This window comes from Xiphophorus hellerii, chromosome 1 (assembly GCF_003331165.1).
Source record: "Xiphophorus hellerii strain 12219 chromosome 1, Xiphophorus_hellerii-4.1, whole genome shotgun sequence".
NCBI classification, from domain to species: domain Eukaryota; kingdom Metazoa; phylum Chordata; class Actinopteri; order Cyprinodontiformes; family Poeciliidae; genus Xiphophorus; species Xiphophorus hellerii.
In genome coordinates, this window is record NC_045672.1 from 2286004 (window position 1) to 2302631 (window position 16628).

Below are 16628 nucleotides of genomic sequence, written 5' to 3' on the forward strand. Positions count from 1 at the left end.
AAGTTTTGCGCTACTGCAGCACATCTGCTCAAGAACAACACAAACAGCAACAGTAGAAATGGTAAAGAATATATGAACTGCTAACATACCTTAAAAACAATATAAAACTTTATTTTATGTTTCCATTGACTTTAAAGTAAAACCACTGATCAAACGGCTAACTTTGAGTCTCTTTCCCTCATTAATGACTTCCACACTGAGGAGTGTTGCTGTTGCTGCAGCCTGTTAGCAGTTAGTCATAGTGTGTTCACTGACTGATAGGATTTTTACTTTTCCAACTGGAGGGTTTACCAGTGAGCAGACAGAAAACTTTCCAGTTTCGTTCACTAGTCAATTGACAGACACCACAAGTCGATGCAGAACAGCTTTTTATGACTAGAAATGTAAGGAGGGATTTATGGCATAACCAGGGTGTGCTCAGACCACTCGCCCAATGAAAGAGAGGCAAGAACAAGCACTATAGAGAATGGATGGATGGATGGATGGTGTGCTGAGTTCTTAAGTGTGCCACTTCACCCTACACTACAGAAGCAGTTGGGACTTCTTCCCTTCTGACATAACTGTGCAACATGTAGGGGTCAGAGGATCTAAATAATATGTTTTTCTTTTTTTATCTACTTCAATACATTGTAATTATTTTTTAAACGCACCATATATGTTGTTCTTTTTTTTCAGAATAATGCCCAAGAGAGAACATGCCACTAACAGGAAAAGCAAATTAAAGCTTGAATCATTTTCAGTTGGTTTTCTTTTTTCTATACTTCTGTCGTGACATATGTTGCATTATCTGCAGAAGTTAAATTGCACTTTCAGCATAAAGTTCAAATTTGACTTTGCTAAATGAGGAAATGGACAATAGTAAGAATTTGACGAGCTGCACTGTTGAGACGCTTAGTGGCAGTTATTTCTGTTCTGCTTCAGGCTGCAGTGAAAGATTTTCTAGTGTATTGCTATACATGTGCTTTTACTTAAAATAGGTTTCATGTTATTCTAATGGACCTCTTTGTGCTTCATTAGTGTCTTATTTTGACATTTGCATATCATCAGCTGATAAGTTCCTAAGTTAGAGTGAGACAACCTTCAACTGTATTTTTGGTACCAGAGAACAAGCAACAAATATCACACAGAGTTGGTCTGAAAAGTACACACACCTCTAGTATAATACCAGATTGTTTTGATATAAAAAACACACCATGATAAGTCATTTCAAGCCTTTTAAAACAATCATCCTGTCCAATCCAACTAAAAACAAACAAATATGTCAGAAGGAAAAATATCTTCAAAAGCCTGTTACATAAGTGTTCACACCCTTTTTTAAAGCAACCATTGATCCAATTTCATCATTCAGATTTAGTTCTGGCTCATTTTCCTCTCTTGATGTCATTGTTTTGTTCATTTAGATTTATGCTTTATCCATCAAAAGAAAAGTAACCCCAGAGCATAATCCTGCCACTACCATACTTTACTGAGCACTCTGTGTTTTTCTTGTAAAATTTGACCCAAAGATTTGATTTTATAAAATTACTACTCATACCTTTTTATCTCTTCCGTTTACCACTTTAAAGGGGTCTCATTTGCATTCATTTTTTTAAATTTTTTGCATGCTGACTCAAACACTCCAAACGTAATGAGATATTCATCTATTGAAAGTAGCTGTTGGGGATGAGTGATTGAGCCACAGGCGCTCCTGTCGGTACAGTGAGAACAGGCGGCCATGTTACGGCTATATTTGGACATGTGACAAAAGAAGAGGCGCTGTCAGCTCTGTGCATCATAACTTTGTTTTCTAAAGCTGGCCGCACCGTCCCGAATGTCGTCTCTGTCAGCACAAGAGAGATTCACTAACATGCAGGTAGCCAAAGATTGCTGATCAACTTGCTTTTCTTGTCTTTTTCCTGCCCTCTCCCTTCGCTTTAAGCTGAGCAGTTTGTATTTTTTTTCTTTACTCTGTTTTGCACAAACTTAAGTTTTGCTGCCTGTGGTCTGCCATGTGGCATTGTGCTCTGACAAAAATACAACATTAATGTATTTCACTAGGAATTAGTGTAGTTGTGAAGTCGAAAGAAAGTGCTTTAAAAAAAGTTTCCCTACAGACATGCAGAAAATCTGAGCATCATTTTTCACATCGTGAAACATATTTCATATTTGGATTCAGCTCTGGACTTTATCCGTTTCTTAAAGTTGATTAAGTCAAGTCGATTTGTTTAGCACATTTCAGCAACAAGACAGTTCAAAGTGCTTTACTCCATAAAAACATAATAAAGTAAACAATTATGAAACTGCAACTAACATTATATTTTGTCAGATGCCTTCACCAAGCAGATATACATCAAACATGTTGATCAATTTTCCACTTATTATGAATCAAAGGAAGCTCTAACCAGGTGGGTTTTTAACCTTGATTTTAAGGATCTCAGTGTTCCAGCAGTTTTGCATTTTTCTGGAAGTTGAAACAAGATATGTGCTGCATAGAAACTGGGCTTTAATGAGATGAAGGAGGTTCTGCAACAGCTGCATCACAACCATGAACATGTAAACTGCCATTGTTGTTGTTATGAATGATGCGTTCGGAGTCATAGGTCAGGTTAGATCCATTCATCTGCGTTTTCACAAGAGGCATTTTTGTTAGCAACATGAATATGTGAGGGTGACATTTTAACAGCTTTAAAAAATCAACTTGTTTATGGTTTCCTAGGACATAGAAGGTTAAAAAGTTCCAGTTTTTTAAAGGAATGGTTTCCCTGTGGATGGGCCCTCAGAGCTCTGCATGGCTCTTTGTCCCCTACACTGCGTGTGGCAAACTGGCAAATGGGATTTTTTCAACAAAACTTGGAAAAGCACGTGTCATCTGTCGTCTGCATCATACGGCAACACCTTCCCACTCTCTGAGAACAAAATAATCCGATGAGACAGAGAGAGCAACTATTGCACGCTCTGACCCAACCTGTAAAACCAGTCCCGATTAAACTGTGCACTCGCTTAAAATAAAGTAGAAACAGCTGGGAGGAATCAAAGGAGAGGCATTACCTTTACAACCGTGTGGGAGCGACTATCTCAGACAAACACACCTGTGTTTCATTTGGCCTGTCTGGAAAACACTCGCCTAATCTGCCCAACAAATCAGCACATTCCCAACGGTTCTGCTCTACCAGGCAAATGGTGTCTTCACTGCTGCCATGGCGATTTCCATAATATCACACATTGTCACACTCACACAGTTGTTGTAGCTTTTGTTGCTTCTTTTTGTGTGTCTGTCTCTGTAGATTCAACTGGAGCTTTGGAGTTCAGAGCCTAATGTTGCATTATGTTCTGTTTGCGCTCACCTAATCCTCTGTTTGTTCTTCTGACAATAGAAATAAAGTAACAGTGAGATTACCAGGAGCGCCATGTTCATCTCAATGGGTGTTTTAAAGCTGTAAAATAATGTACAATTAAAGAAAAACAGAACTCAAATGATATAGTTTAATTGACTGAAGCAAAAATAATTTCTTTCAGCAAAAGAAAATCATCCAGATCAAAAATTTGATCAGTTTAAGTGTCCCATCTGTGTCTTTAAAGTCAGACATGTGACTTTTTTCTTGTTCAGATTTTCTTTGTGCGTTATTCCAGCATGTCTTTTTGCAGGAGTTTGCTTTTGAAAAAAAAAACAACAAAAAACAAGCAAATAAGTCTAGACAACAATATTTTGATAGATATGTGATCAGTATCAATAGACATGTCTGATAGAATATTCAATATATAGAATATTCACTGAACTCCTGTACATAACCGCACAACATTCCGAGAGATGTAGGCAGGGGAGCTAAGCTAGGTTGGTGATGTCAATTAACTCACTCAATCTTAGGTTACCTAGCAACAACCTGTTGAGTAACTTGCACAGCAGCAGTTTCATGTTTTGTCATAACTTTCCCTCATAACTACTTAAATATGAAAAACAGGAAAGGTCATGCCACCAGTTTGGCAGCAAACATATCCACCATTCCATCCATCCATCCACCCATCCATCCGTCCATCCATCCATCCATCCATCCATCCATCCATCCATCCATCCATCCATCCATCCATCCATCCATCCATCCATCCACCCATCCACCCACCCATCCATCCATCCATCCATCCATCCATCCATCCATCCATCCATCCATCCATCCATCCATCCATCCATCCATCCATCCATTTTCTGTACATCCTTGTCCCTAGTGGGGTTGGGACGGGTGCTAGTGCCTATCTTCAGTGAACGTTTCGGGTGAGAGGCGGGGTACACCCCGGACAGGTCGCCAGTCTGTCGCAGGGCAGCAGCAAATATAATCAATAATTATTGATGTCGACTGATATGAAACACTTAAGTTTTTCATTCCTACATGCAAATCAGGTAAACTCCACACAAGAGAAAACAGGGAAGTTGTGATTCTGAGCAGAAACATGATATGATTCTGCAATATGAACATGGAGTTGCTTGGAGAAACCTGCAGAGAGAGGTCATGTGGATTCAGGAGTTTACAGCCAGTCTGTGAGCGAAGGGTCACGTTGTAAACATGGGAACTCAAACTGTATTTTCATACAAAACCTTTAGTCTGTCTGCAGGACCAGAGTTCATCATGGGTCAAGTCGTTCATCAGCCAAATGGTCAGAAAGATTTTCCTCAGTTCCATCATTTCAGAAAGTTTGAGCTAATCCAAACCCAGCTATTGAAAAGTTTAAAAGAAACATTTGGGTTCAGTTGAGATGCATTCTGTTTGTGGGAAATGAGAAACAAAGTTTTCAAATGAAAGGCTAATCAGTAAAAATCTCCATCATTTAGTCACATTGGATTTCATATCTAATTTAGGGCTGTCAACATTAATGCATTGACACATACAGTTGATCTGAAATTGTGAACACCCGTTTATTACATAATGAATTAATAACTTTATTACATAATTAATTGAACAACCTGTTTTGACTGAGCCTCTCTCCCACAGAGGGTTTGCTAGTTCACAGTAGCTTGAAAGTTTTTCCGTGACATAAACAGAAGTTTAACATTTTTCAACTTGTTGTGATGCAGCACGTCTACAGGTATGAGCTGGATGGGTATTTGCCCATTTAGCCCATATTCTGATGCCAGGGTGGCATCAGAAAGGCGAGTACTAGAAAATAAAATGTATCTTATCTGTCAGTTATCCCATGAATAAGTTTGCTAAGTTGTTTGCAAGTTTCCCTTAATTGCTGTTGAGTGCTGGGAGACTGCATTACTTGCTTTCTGCTACAAAAAACATAAAAAAGATATAATTGTTTGTTTATTAATTGGTTGGAGTGCAGAGGAAGGTTGGGCTTGGCTTGTGGTTCAAGATTACAAAGTTAGTTCATATTGATTACGCATAGAGCTAGAATGTGATTAATCTGATTACATTTTTAAGTCAATTGACAGAACAAATCTAATTAGAAACACTTTTAGTTATCAGATTCATTTGTGTTTCAGAGAATCTGTGGTAACATCACCATGTGCTTCTGCTTCTGGTTTCCCCAAATTTCAGGACAGGAGAGCAAGAAGCAGAAACAGACTCACTGTTTCATTCTTCATTTCCTTTTATAAGCATGTTCTCTCTCTCTCTCTCTCTCTCTCTCTCAGAGAGAACATGTAAGAGAGAGAACATAATAAGTTATTATTCCTTGAGAATAATAACTTTGTTATTCCTGGATGTCACTGGAGAAAAGCAAATGCTCCCAGCGCTCTGCGATGGTGTGAATGTTCATCTCTTGCCATGAGACCTCTATCATTCCAGCCAGAGTCTGCATCCGGGCTGTGTTTGTACTTCCTAATATGGAGGGGCACTGACCTGCACGCAATCATTCACACACACTCACACCCACACACACACACACCCACACACACCCCATGCATGCAAAAGATCAACCAAAACAAAACTTTTGAGACAGTCGCTTTCATTTCACTGTATTTCCGCTGCGCCTGCTGGCGGCAGACCAGACCTCTTTATGAGTGACATTTACTTCTCCAGAAGTAGCGAGATGATGTCAGATGAAGTTATTTTTAATAATCGTCAATGCGCGTGTGCTCGTGTGCGTGCGCTTGAAAGTGTGGTTTCACCGTCAGGCAGGTTTGAGCAATCAGTGTCTGCTCCAGCCTGTTTCAGTGTTTGTGCGCCTCATGAGAACGTGTGCAGATGCATCTGTTTATGAGCGGGGTGTGGGTTTTTGGAATGTTTACAAAGGTTTGCTCACAAGGAAGTGTCATTCAGGTGAATGTAAAAGTGATGGAAGTAGTGTGAAATAGTGAGTGGATGTAGGAAAGAGCGTCGCTTTTGTGTGTTTATTCTTGCTCGCTCCTGGTGCAGCTTCTGCGACGGTTTTTTACAGCTGCTGCTGATCTGAGTCACTTTTTTTCTGTGTATCAGGAACATCTCTGTGTGTCATGGACATAAACTGCCTTCCCTCACCTCCCACTCTGCCTTTTCCCAAGCTCTTTCCTTCCTTGATCCTGCATTTAGCGCCGGTTGAGGCGATGTTTCCCAGTGACTCAGCCATGCTATGCAAATAGCCCCGACTGCATGCAAAGGGCATGGAAATGTGCAGAGTGCAGCAGCCAAACTAAGCTTATTACATTGCAAAAACATAAAAACTTAAGTATTTTTGTCTAGTTTCTAGTGTAAATATCTTAGTACACTTGAAATAAGAGAAAACTAGCTTGTAAGTCCAGCCAGATATAGGAGCTTGTTTTAAGTCAATACGTCTTTAATATTGATAAAAATTGTAGCTTCACTGGCAAATTATTTCACTCAAAGTCATAAATGAAATAATCTGCTTGTGGAACTACTATTTTTTTGATCAATATTATGAAATAATTGACTTAAAACAAGCTCCCATGTCTTGCTGAAAAGCTCCTTGTAATTTAGTTTTGTCTGATTTTAAGTGTAAGATATTTACACTAGAAACTAGACAAAAATACTTCAGATTCTGTGTTTTTGCAGTAAATGTAATTTTGCACTTTAATTCTGTATTACTGTAGCTATAAGGAACCGTAACAGCTGCTGTCAGTAAACTTTACAAAAAAGGTTTTCAGTGGATATTAAGAGGAAGTCTACTGTTGAGTATTGCACCATAAATCAACTGTAACTATGATACGGTAAAAAGTGCATAGCCCAGAATATTCATATCTCCTGCATCGTTGCTAATTTGTGCGACACATTTTTATTGAAATCTGTCGAGGCTTTTTTATTACTGCTGCAGTGACTAGATCTCATGTTTAAATATAGATATCATAAAGCGGTTTGCTTGTTGTCAATCTGGAACCAAATTATCTGCAGGCTCCGCCTCTGGGAATGATGCCAACTGCAAGTTTGTGTGATTCTGATCTAGGAAGTGGATATTTCAATAAAATAGATAAGGGATTCCCAGGTAAAAACTTGTCAATGTTTTAAATATCCTTATTAATTCTATTTGTTTGCTGAAAAGAAAAAATCAAACCACAAAGTTTAATTTTTTATGTTTGTTTTGGACATATCTCAGTTTTTATCGAGTTTTCTCTCATGGTTTTGCTTAAAAGCCCCAAATTCTAACATTTTTTTATGTCTAAATTTTCAAAAATATTTAATTTTATTAAAATAATTTAGAGTTTAAAAGTATTTACTCTTTCCAAGTCTTAGACTGCAGAACATTCAGTTTATATATAATAAAAACTAGAGTTATGTAGTGGGAAATTTACATCAAAGTTCATCAAAGTTCAAATCCAACATGGCTGCCACACATGTAACACATTGCAGTAGTTACAAGCACCAACTTCTGATCATTTGTATCTGAAATAATCATTGGCACACAATTATATTTGAACGTTCAAATGGATAAAATCTAGAGAATTCATCATTATTGGTTTGCAATGCTAATGCTAGGTAGCCTGGTCTCGAAGCAGAACAAATGGTAGATTCCTCTTGTTTTCTGACTTTCCATTGTGACATTATTGAATCCAAGAGTTCCAATTTTACCTAAAGATTACATAAAAAACTGCTTTCTATTACTACTTCTCTGATATGTCTATAATGCTTCTTTTTATCAGAGCCTTGTTTTATGTATTGGATGTTGTTAGTGAGGAGGATTATTGACGTCCTCCATGCTCTTTCTGTTGTCCGTCTCTTCCAGGTTTTTCCAGCGCCCTGTCAGCGTCCTGCGCCGCGTTCCTTCCCATGGACCTCCGGGTGGGAGAGCGGGGGACCCCGCTGCACCAGCCACTGCTCCTCACACCCTTCTCCTCACAAGGCCGCAGCGCCTTCTCCCAGCAGCAGCTGCATCAGCAAATCAGGGTAAAGATCACTGCAATGTCAAGAGTTTCTGACCAATCAGGGGCAGCGTGAGTTTAAAACAGAAAAATAGAAAGAAAAAATATTTGTTCAGGATGTTACATTCTTCAGAATGTTCATCCATCCATCCATCCATCCATCCATCCATCCATCCAACCAGCAACTTATGTATCCATCCATCCATCCAACCAGCAACTTATGTATCCATCCATCCATTTAACTTTGGGGGAATAAAAGGAAAATATGGAATTTTGAAATTAAAAAATGTGTTGTAACTCTGAAAAGCATAGATAGACAAACTTCTTCAAGGTAATAACCCAAGATTTTTCTGTGTGTGTTTTCGGTTGCAGTTTAACATGGAGCAGAGGAGACGGGAGCAGGAGCACCATGAGAAACATCAGGAACTGCAACAGCTAATGCACAAAGACAGAAGCCAGCAGAGTGAGTCTGTACACACACACACACACCCACCCACCCACGCCCACACACACACCTACACACACACACCCTCTCTCTAAAGCCTTTACTTTAATGACATGTTTCTGCAAGTTTAAATTAAGATTCCAAACTGCCGTTCTTCATCTGATCTTTAAAAATAAGCATTTCTCAGCGTGCTAATCGTGGCCGTAGAGGAAAGTCCCCACAGGAGATCTGTGGCTTTGAATAGTGACAGAACTGCGTCACTTCACTTCTCAGAGCTGTTTGCTTTGAAACAACGGCTAAATATAACCTGACAAGTGGAGCTACACCAGGGGAGTTAAATATAGAGTTGGGTCTGGGCGCATAAAGTCAGTGGGTCAATATTGACTTGATCGCTCCTAGCACCTGCTGTCACCTGTGTGTGCACACATTTGCTTTTGCACTGAAAACACACCCAAATGACGGCAAACACACCCACAGAAAAGTCTGACTCTCAAAAACACGTATGAAAAGTGTGCTTTTGTTGGCCGAAACCATTGTTGTTTTTTTAAAACACTTTTTCTTGATGTGACTAATTATATCCCGACGTAAAACACTAACATGAGTCATGTGGATTGGACTGCTTACTTTATGTTGTAATTTTTCCATCTGTGTGTTGTTTTGTGTGGGCGTGCGTGTGTGTGTGTGTGTGTGTGTGTGTAACTGGTCGCTGCTGTCGATCTGCAGGCGCTGTAGCGAGTTCGGCGGTGAAACAGAAACTCCAGGAGGTGATTCTCAAGAAGCAGAAACAGGCAGCGCTTGAAAGAACAAACTCAAACGCCTTGAATGCACATCCTGTACCCTACAGGTGACGAAATCATTCTCAACTTATTTATCGTGCTGCATTTGTTTTCATCAACTTATCTCTGCCACAAAAAAAAATCTTAAATTCTGAAATAGTTCTAACATAGATTCGGGATAAAAAGAAAACTACAGGCTTTCAGTTCTGAGTTAACACATTAATAAAATTATAAAAATAATCAGTCCAGACAAAGGTTATTATAGTTAACTAAAATGAAAGAAATAACAAACACTGAAATTGAGAAAATATTTTTGTTAGCTGAAATAAATAAAAATGGTAAAAAATGGGGAAAAACTATAAGTAACTAGAACTAAATCATAGACTTCTAAAAATAAAACATACTGAAATTTCAAGTATAAAATCCTATGTTTTTGTGTTTATGAATCTGTTCAAGAGCCTTAAGTGAAATTCATTTGTTCCCCTGACCATCAGCTGTTGGCAAATTACATCGGAGCTAACGCTAGTCAGCAAGATGACGATAGCAAAAATTGACATAAAACACCAGCTGGTTGTTCAACTATATACATATATTATGCATATATACATAATGTATTTTTTCTAAATCTATTTATACATAATATATTATGTATATATCATATGTATATACACTGCCTGGCCAAAAAAAAAGTCGCCACCTGGATTTAACTAAGCAAATAGGTACAAGCCTCCTATTGGATAAGTACTGCATAGGTGATTATCTTTCAGCTGGCAACAAGTTATTTAACCCCAGCTGATGCAATGAGTAACTCCTCATTTCTTAAACAACCATGGCAAAAGACACATCCTGTGGTCATGGAAAAGACGTTAGTCTGTTTAAGAAGGGTCAAATCATTGGCATGCATCAAGCAGAGAAAACATCTAAGGAGATTGCAGAAACTACTAGAATTGGGTTAAGAACTGTCCAACGCATCATTAAAAACTGGAAGGATGGTGGGGAACCATCGTCTTCCAGGAAGAAATGTGGTCGGAAAAAAATCCTGAATGATCGTGATCGGCAATTACTTAAACGTTTGGTCAAATCAAATTGAAGAAAAACAACAGCAGAACTCAGGAGTATGTTTAATTGTGAACGCAAAAGCATTTCCACACGCACAAAGCGAAGGGAACTCAAGGGGTTGGGATTGAACAGCTGTGTAGCCGTAAGAAAACCTCTAATCAGTAAGGCTAACCAGAAAAAAAGGCTTCAGTTTGCTAGGGAGCATAAAGATTGGACTCTGGAGGAATGGAAGAGGGTCATGTGGTCTGATGAGTCCAGATTTACCCTGTTCCAGAGTGATGGGCGCATCAGGGTAAGAAGAGAGGCAGGTGAAGTGATGCACCTATCATGCCTAGTGCCTACTGTGCAAGCCTGTGGGGGCAGTGCTATGATCTGGGGTTGCTGCAGTTGGTCAGCAACTGACCAACTGCTAGGTTCAGCAACATTGTGTGCCCAAAGAATGAGGTCAGCTGACTACCTGAATATACTGAATGACCAGGTTATTCCATCAATGGATTTTGTCTTCCCAAATGGAACGGGCATATTCCAAGATGACAATGCCAGGATTCATCGGGCTCACATTGTGAAAGAATGGTTCAGGGAGCATGAGACATCTTTTTCACACATGGATTGACCACCACAGAGTCCAGACCTTAACCCCATTGAGAATCTTTGGGATGTGCTGGAGAAGGCTTTGCGCAGTGGTCAGACTCTCCCATCATCAATACAAGATCTTGGTGAAAGATTAATGCAACACTGGATGGAAATAAATCTTGTGACACTGCAGAAGCTTATTGAAACAATGCCACAGCGAATGCGGGCTGTAATCAAAGATAAAGGCGGTCCAACAAAATATTAGAGAGTGTGACCATTTTTTGGTGGCGACTTTTTTTTTGGCCAGGCAGTGTACATAACATATTTTTCAAAACTGATCTTCTGTTAAGTATTCATTACTTGAATGTGATGTCATTAATTACTGTAGTAATTGTGTGCATTTTTCTGTGCTGTGTTTTTACAGAAAGCTTGGTCCAGACCCCAACGTCCCCGCCCAGCCTCTGGTCTCATCTCCACCACAACCTCCATCTGACGGCCTGGAGGGGACGCCGCTGCGCAGAGCAGGTAACACACCAGCTACATGTCCCATGTCCTAAATTACCAATGAAACCTTTCTGCAGAGGATGTATGAGATTACGAAGTGAAATAGTTAAAGTTATTTCCTCAATTTAAAAAAATACAGAGATAAAGAGTTCAGCAGCAATTTGACTCTACACAATAAAGTCAGATTAATCAACTACTTAATGATACATTTATAACCTCTAGAGAAAGTGGTGAAATTTTAACAACATAGATTTGAAAGTAAAACTTTCTTTGCTATTTCAGAGCAGATTAAAATTCTTACTGAAAAAAATAGAGCATAGGCACAGATGGCAGTGGATAAATGGTTTTCCGTTTATTCACCGTCAGTCATTTCCTTTAGCACATTTAGCAGTGTGTTCACGAGATTGATTGACAGCGCTAAGACCCTCATCCTGATTCTCATTGTTTTTGACCAGCAGTTCTCTAGATATCAATAGTAGCACAGGGAGGTGGAGAAGTTTGATATTTTTAACAGATTATCTGTATGATACCACGCTGTCACGACATGGAGGCAGTTTTAAGAAATATGGTAAAAGCATATTTTTGTAAAGGTTAAATACTACACAGCTTTAATGACTTGCACATGTTTAATTTGTCAGCATCTGAGCCCAACCTGAAGGTGAAGAACAAGCTGAAGGACCACCTGAAAACACGAAAGAGTCCACTCACCCGCAAGGAAAGTGCCCCGCCCACCATCAAGCACCGAGCGTCGGACGTGCTAGGTAAACCCCGCACAGGCAAATGCAGCAGAGGGAGCGCATCATGCCACATTGCTGCTTTAATCTGCGAGTTTGATGAAGATTTGTTTATCTTATAACTGATGATCAGATCTCCAACTCAGCGGGTGTGCGTGTGTGTGTGTGTGTGTGTGTGTGTGTTTCACTAGACTCTTCCCCCAGCAGCAGCAGCACTCCGGTCTCTGGCTGTAGTTCTCCTAATGACAGTCTGCCCAATGAGAATGGACTGCTGCCCTCTGCAGGCGGGCCTCTGCATGAGGTTAGCAGAAACTTCATTAAAAATATCAAACATTCCCAATGATTTATACCAAGCTGCTGTGTCTTTAGGGTTTTCACAGATTTGATAGGAAAGTGATTCAAAGATATGCCATTATTTTAAGTTGTTGATAGAAGAAGAAAAACTAAAATATGAAGATGAATTAATGAGCTTTTGTGGAACAAAGGTTGGGAGCCATTAGGGTTGATGGGTCAATGCAGATGAAGACTTTTTTTAAAATTAGGATCAAACTGTGATCCACTAATTAAAATCTTATCACAAAAATGTCATACACAACATTCTATTAAAAGTATTCATCTTTTAAAAATCAAGCTTCCTACTTTTCCCTTTAATTTCATGGGAAATATGACCCGTAAACACGGAAGCAGATACCCAAATCTGCTTTTAATTACAATACTTAAAACTCAGCTGAACACAGAGTTTCAAAAAAAAAGAGTGATCTAATTTGTGTTTTTATTGCTAAAAATAGACTAAATGTTTTTCCGTTTTTTTCAGCTGATTCCAAAATAAATTTTGAATGTGGCGGCCTTTTGTTTTTATAAATAAGAAAAATATAAAGTTTTGGATATAGAAAGCTTTACACATTCCTTTCCTATAAAAAATATTTTTTATTTGTTAATTCATTTATTTTATGGTAGGTTTACTGTTTAATAAAATTGATTAATTTGTGAATTTAATTTTTTTTAAATGTTGGGGTTTTTTGGTCTGCAATTACTGTCTTGTTGAGGATTTTGGTCAATGTTACAAAACGTTTGAACATCTCTGATCTAGAATCTTCACACAGGCTCATTTTTAAGTGTCAAAGCCAGAAAAAAAAGTAAACATGCCTTGATTGAGGTGAGAAGCTGCTCTGCAAACATTAACTTTGTCAGGACTTTGAGTAATGACATGTTTAAAGCAGCGATACAGGAGCTTGTTTGTCAGCTGGTTGCGCATAATTCATTTAATCATGGAAAGTCGGCCTTTGTTACACCTGCCTCACTGTTTGACTCATGGGCTGCCGTGTCGGGTGTCGGGTCGGTTAAATCAGAGACGGAGGTTTTCATCAGTCTGCACTGCCAGTCCTCAGACTACTGAATACTAACTACTGAACAACTCTGGAGATATTGTCAGGACAAACTGGCCGGCTTGTGAACAGATAAAAAATAAAGTAAATGCAGCATATATTAATCACGTTAAAAAGAAGTGTTGAGTTCATGTTGGTTACTTTAGCAGTACCTGTTTGGTGTTGCCAGGCTCAGAAGTTGCTGCTCAGAGATGGGACCTTGTCCAACTTCACCATCCAGAATCCATCCACTCTGCCCACCATCACACTGGGACTGCCAGTCAACCCCAGGGTAAGCGCATGTTTGGTTCATGTAGCCTTTATTCAGGTTACCTCCTTCTTTTATCATTTATTGCAATAAATTTCTTAAAATGATAAGAATTTTGATTTATCGTTATCACAATAAATTCCAGTTAATGTTTGAAACTCCTCAAAACTGTCAGTATTGTCAGGATTGTTAGTTTTACTATTTTAAACATGCTTTTTTTAAATGAAAGTATGTATAGATGTCAATACAGTTTAAAATATGTGTGCTGTCATGTGGTCAGAGTCATACAGTTCCCTAAGAAAGAAGCAATAAATAGTTATTATCACATTAATCATGACCATAACAGTACCACACATTATTGTGATAAAACTTTAAGTCCATATATGCCAACCCTAACAGCACCTTTCACACGTAAGATGGAGATCGAAAAGGATAAATGTGTTGGAAAGTACAGTGGAGGATCTGTAGTTCTGTGGACCTGTTTTTCTCCCAGTCCTCCTTGGAACATGGTTTAAAGTTTCAGTACGTAACTTTTATAAACAACATGGCTTTCACATATTTGTTAATATATAGATGTAGTTGGAAACTATCAATCAGAGCGTGGAGGAGGGTGTTAGAGCTGTCAATCATCCTCATGTATGCTGCTACATGTCCTAATGGTGGGAGACCATTTAGCATTCATCTGCTGACATCGAGGCCATGCTAACTAGCTTACTAGTGAACCAGCTGTAGTGTAGCAGAGAGCAAGGGGGAAGGTCTGAGCAGCATGTACACAACCATGATTTGCGTGATGAAGACCCTCCTCCTTGCTCTAATTGGTTGTTTTTGACCTAGCAGTTTATTTCTGGAAGAGCTCCATCTTTTATAGATTATCTGTCTCATATTATACTGTCACAACATGGTGATAGTTTTAACAAATATGTAAAAAGAAAAAAACAAACAAAAAAACATGTTTTTTATTAAAGGTTCATAATCCAGCTTTATATATACGCATGGTTCCCAAGACACTTTGAAACAAAAATAGATGTAGATTTGTTTTGGTGCCCTCTGCTCATGACAGGATAATAATTCAAAACATGTGGCCTAATAAACATAGTCAGAGATTCCCCTCTCTGTATTTTCCAACTTATTGCAGGTTTTACAGTTCAGGTGATTTAGTAAAAACGTAACTCTCATTTTTTTCAGGGTAACATTCATAGCTGAATTAGTTTTCGCTCGTCTTCATCTGGGATTTTAATAAGTGTGGAGGATGTTGTGTTCATGTGCGTTGGCTGTGCAGCAGTAAAGCCAGTCCTTAAACTGTCATTGAAAATCTCATTGTAGCTCATAAATACATATGAAACTTAGCTCTCCAATATCTTGTTTTTGAAAAGGGAAGTCGACGGGTTGACGGGAGCTTTGTTGATGTTGTTAAACTCACTGAGGGTTTTTTTTTGTTTTATGTTTTTTTTAATCAGCTCATTGTTGCAGACTTTGTGATCTAGTCAGTTTTTACCTCTAGCTCCAGTCGGTGCTGAACTCTAGGTTTCTGTTCTGTGTTTCAGGCTGAGGTGGAGCTCTCCTCGCTGAAGGTCAGCCGTATTCCCGTGGTCACTGCCGGGGGCTCGCCTGTCTTCCTGCCGCTCAGCAGAGACGACCAGGCGGGCCAGATGAACCCACACCTGCCTGTCATCATCCTGGAGCCTTCTGGACTCATGCATACTCTGGGTGGTGAGACAAACACACTCACACACACCTATTTGTTGACACCTCTGGTAAAGATGTGTAGATTCCTTAAAAGCTCTTGTTACTGTAACAGTTCATTTAAGATGTCTTGTTGTTTTTAGGGTTCATATTCATGTCTCAGAACAGAACCAGGTCACACGTTCTTTGCGGCCATTTGATGCTTTCATGAGTTATCTTGTTTTTGTTCGCCTCAGTGTTTATGTGATAACAGGTTCCTGTAAAAATATATCGTTTCACTGCAATATTTTCCTGGGTTGGATCATTATGAAGAAAGAAAGATATTTATTAGTTATCCTTACTCCATATTTGTTTGTTGTCTTCCTTTTCTGTTTTTCCTCCATCCCTCAAGTCCTTATTTCCTGCTGTTCTTCCTTCCTTCCTTCTTTCTTTCATTCCTTTTGTTGTTCTACCTCCATTACGTCTCTGCTCGTCCTTCTTTCTTTCTGCCTTTCATTTTCTTTCTCTCTTTCTTTCTTACTTCCTTCCTTCCTTCTTTGCTTCTTTCTTTCCTTTCTTCCTGTTTCTCCAAATCAAGCCCACTATAGAATCATCCACCATAATTTCATAGTGAACATTACTATTTAATATATTAAAGTGAACATAAGGTTCACAAACTCAGGATAGGTAAAAGTACAAAGTAAGGAAAGATTTACATGGAAACTAGTTTGTACTTTTTCTCTCATCTTTCTCGAACAACTTCTCGGCATATAGCTAGCATCCTATAGTTGTCATGGCGACTCAGTGACCTTCAAGATGCCCGTCCATGCTGCAGTTCTCTTCCTGTCATCCTGTTCAGACTTTCTTTTTCTCCAACAGTTTAGTTTCTGAGCTGAGCGGCTGCTCCTTTATCCTGACATGCAGATCAGCAGTACATCTGCAGCACTTTAACTCTGGGCTAAATATGAATCTTTTAT

At 39.0% G+C, this 16628-nt stretch overlaps 1 protein-coding gene across 7 annotated transcripts in view; it reads left to right on the plus strand.

Moving 5' to 3' along the window:
• Positions 1-16628, plus strand: part of hdac7a (histone deacetylase 7a) — a 77802-nt gene that overhangs the window by 41476 nt on the left and 19698 nt on the right. For all 7 annotated transcript variants that reach the window (XM_032568683.1, XM_032568655.1, XM_032568705.1 and 4 more), the window contains 8 exons: positions 8131-8291; positions 8639-8729; positions 9435-9555; positions 11544-11644; positions 12262-12384; positions 12549-12658; positions 13912-14013; positions 15534-15699. In XM_032568683.1, coding sequence (XP_032424574.1) covers positions 8175-8291; positions 8639-8729; positions 9435-9555; positions 11544-11644; positions 12262-12384; positions 12549-12658; positions 13912-14013; positions 15534-15699 — 931 coding nt within the window. In that variant the 5' untranslated portion in view covers positions 8131-8174. The remainder of the gene's footprint in view (positions 1-8130; positions 8292-8638; positions 8730-9434; positions 9556-11543; positions 11645-12261; positions 12385-12548; positions 12659-13911; positions 14014-15533; positions 15700-16628) is intronic.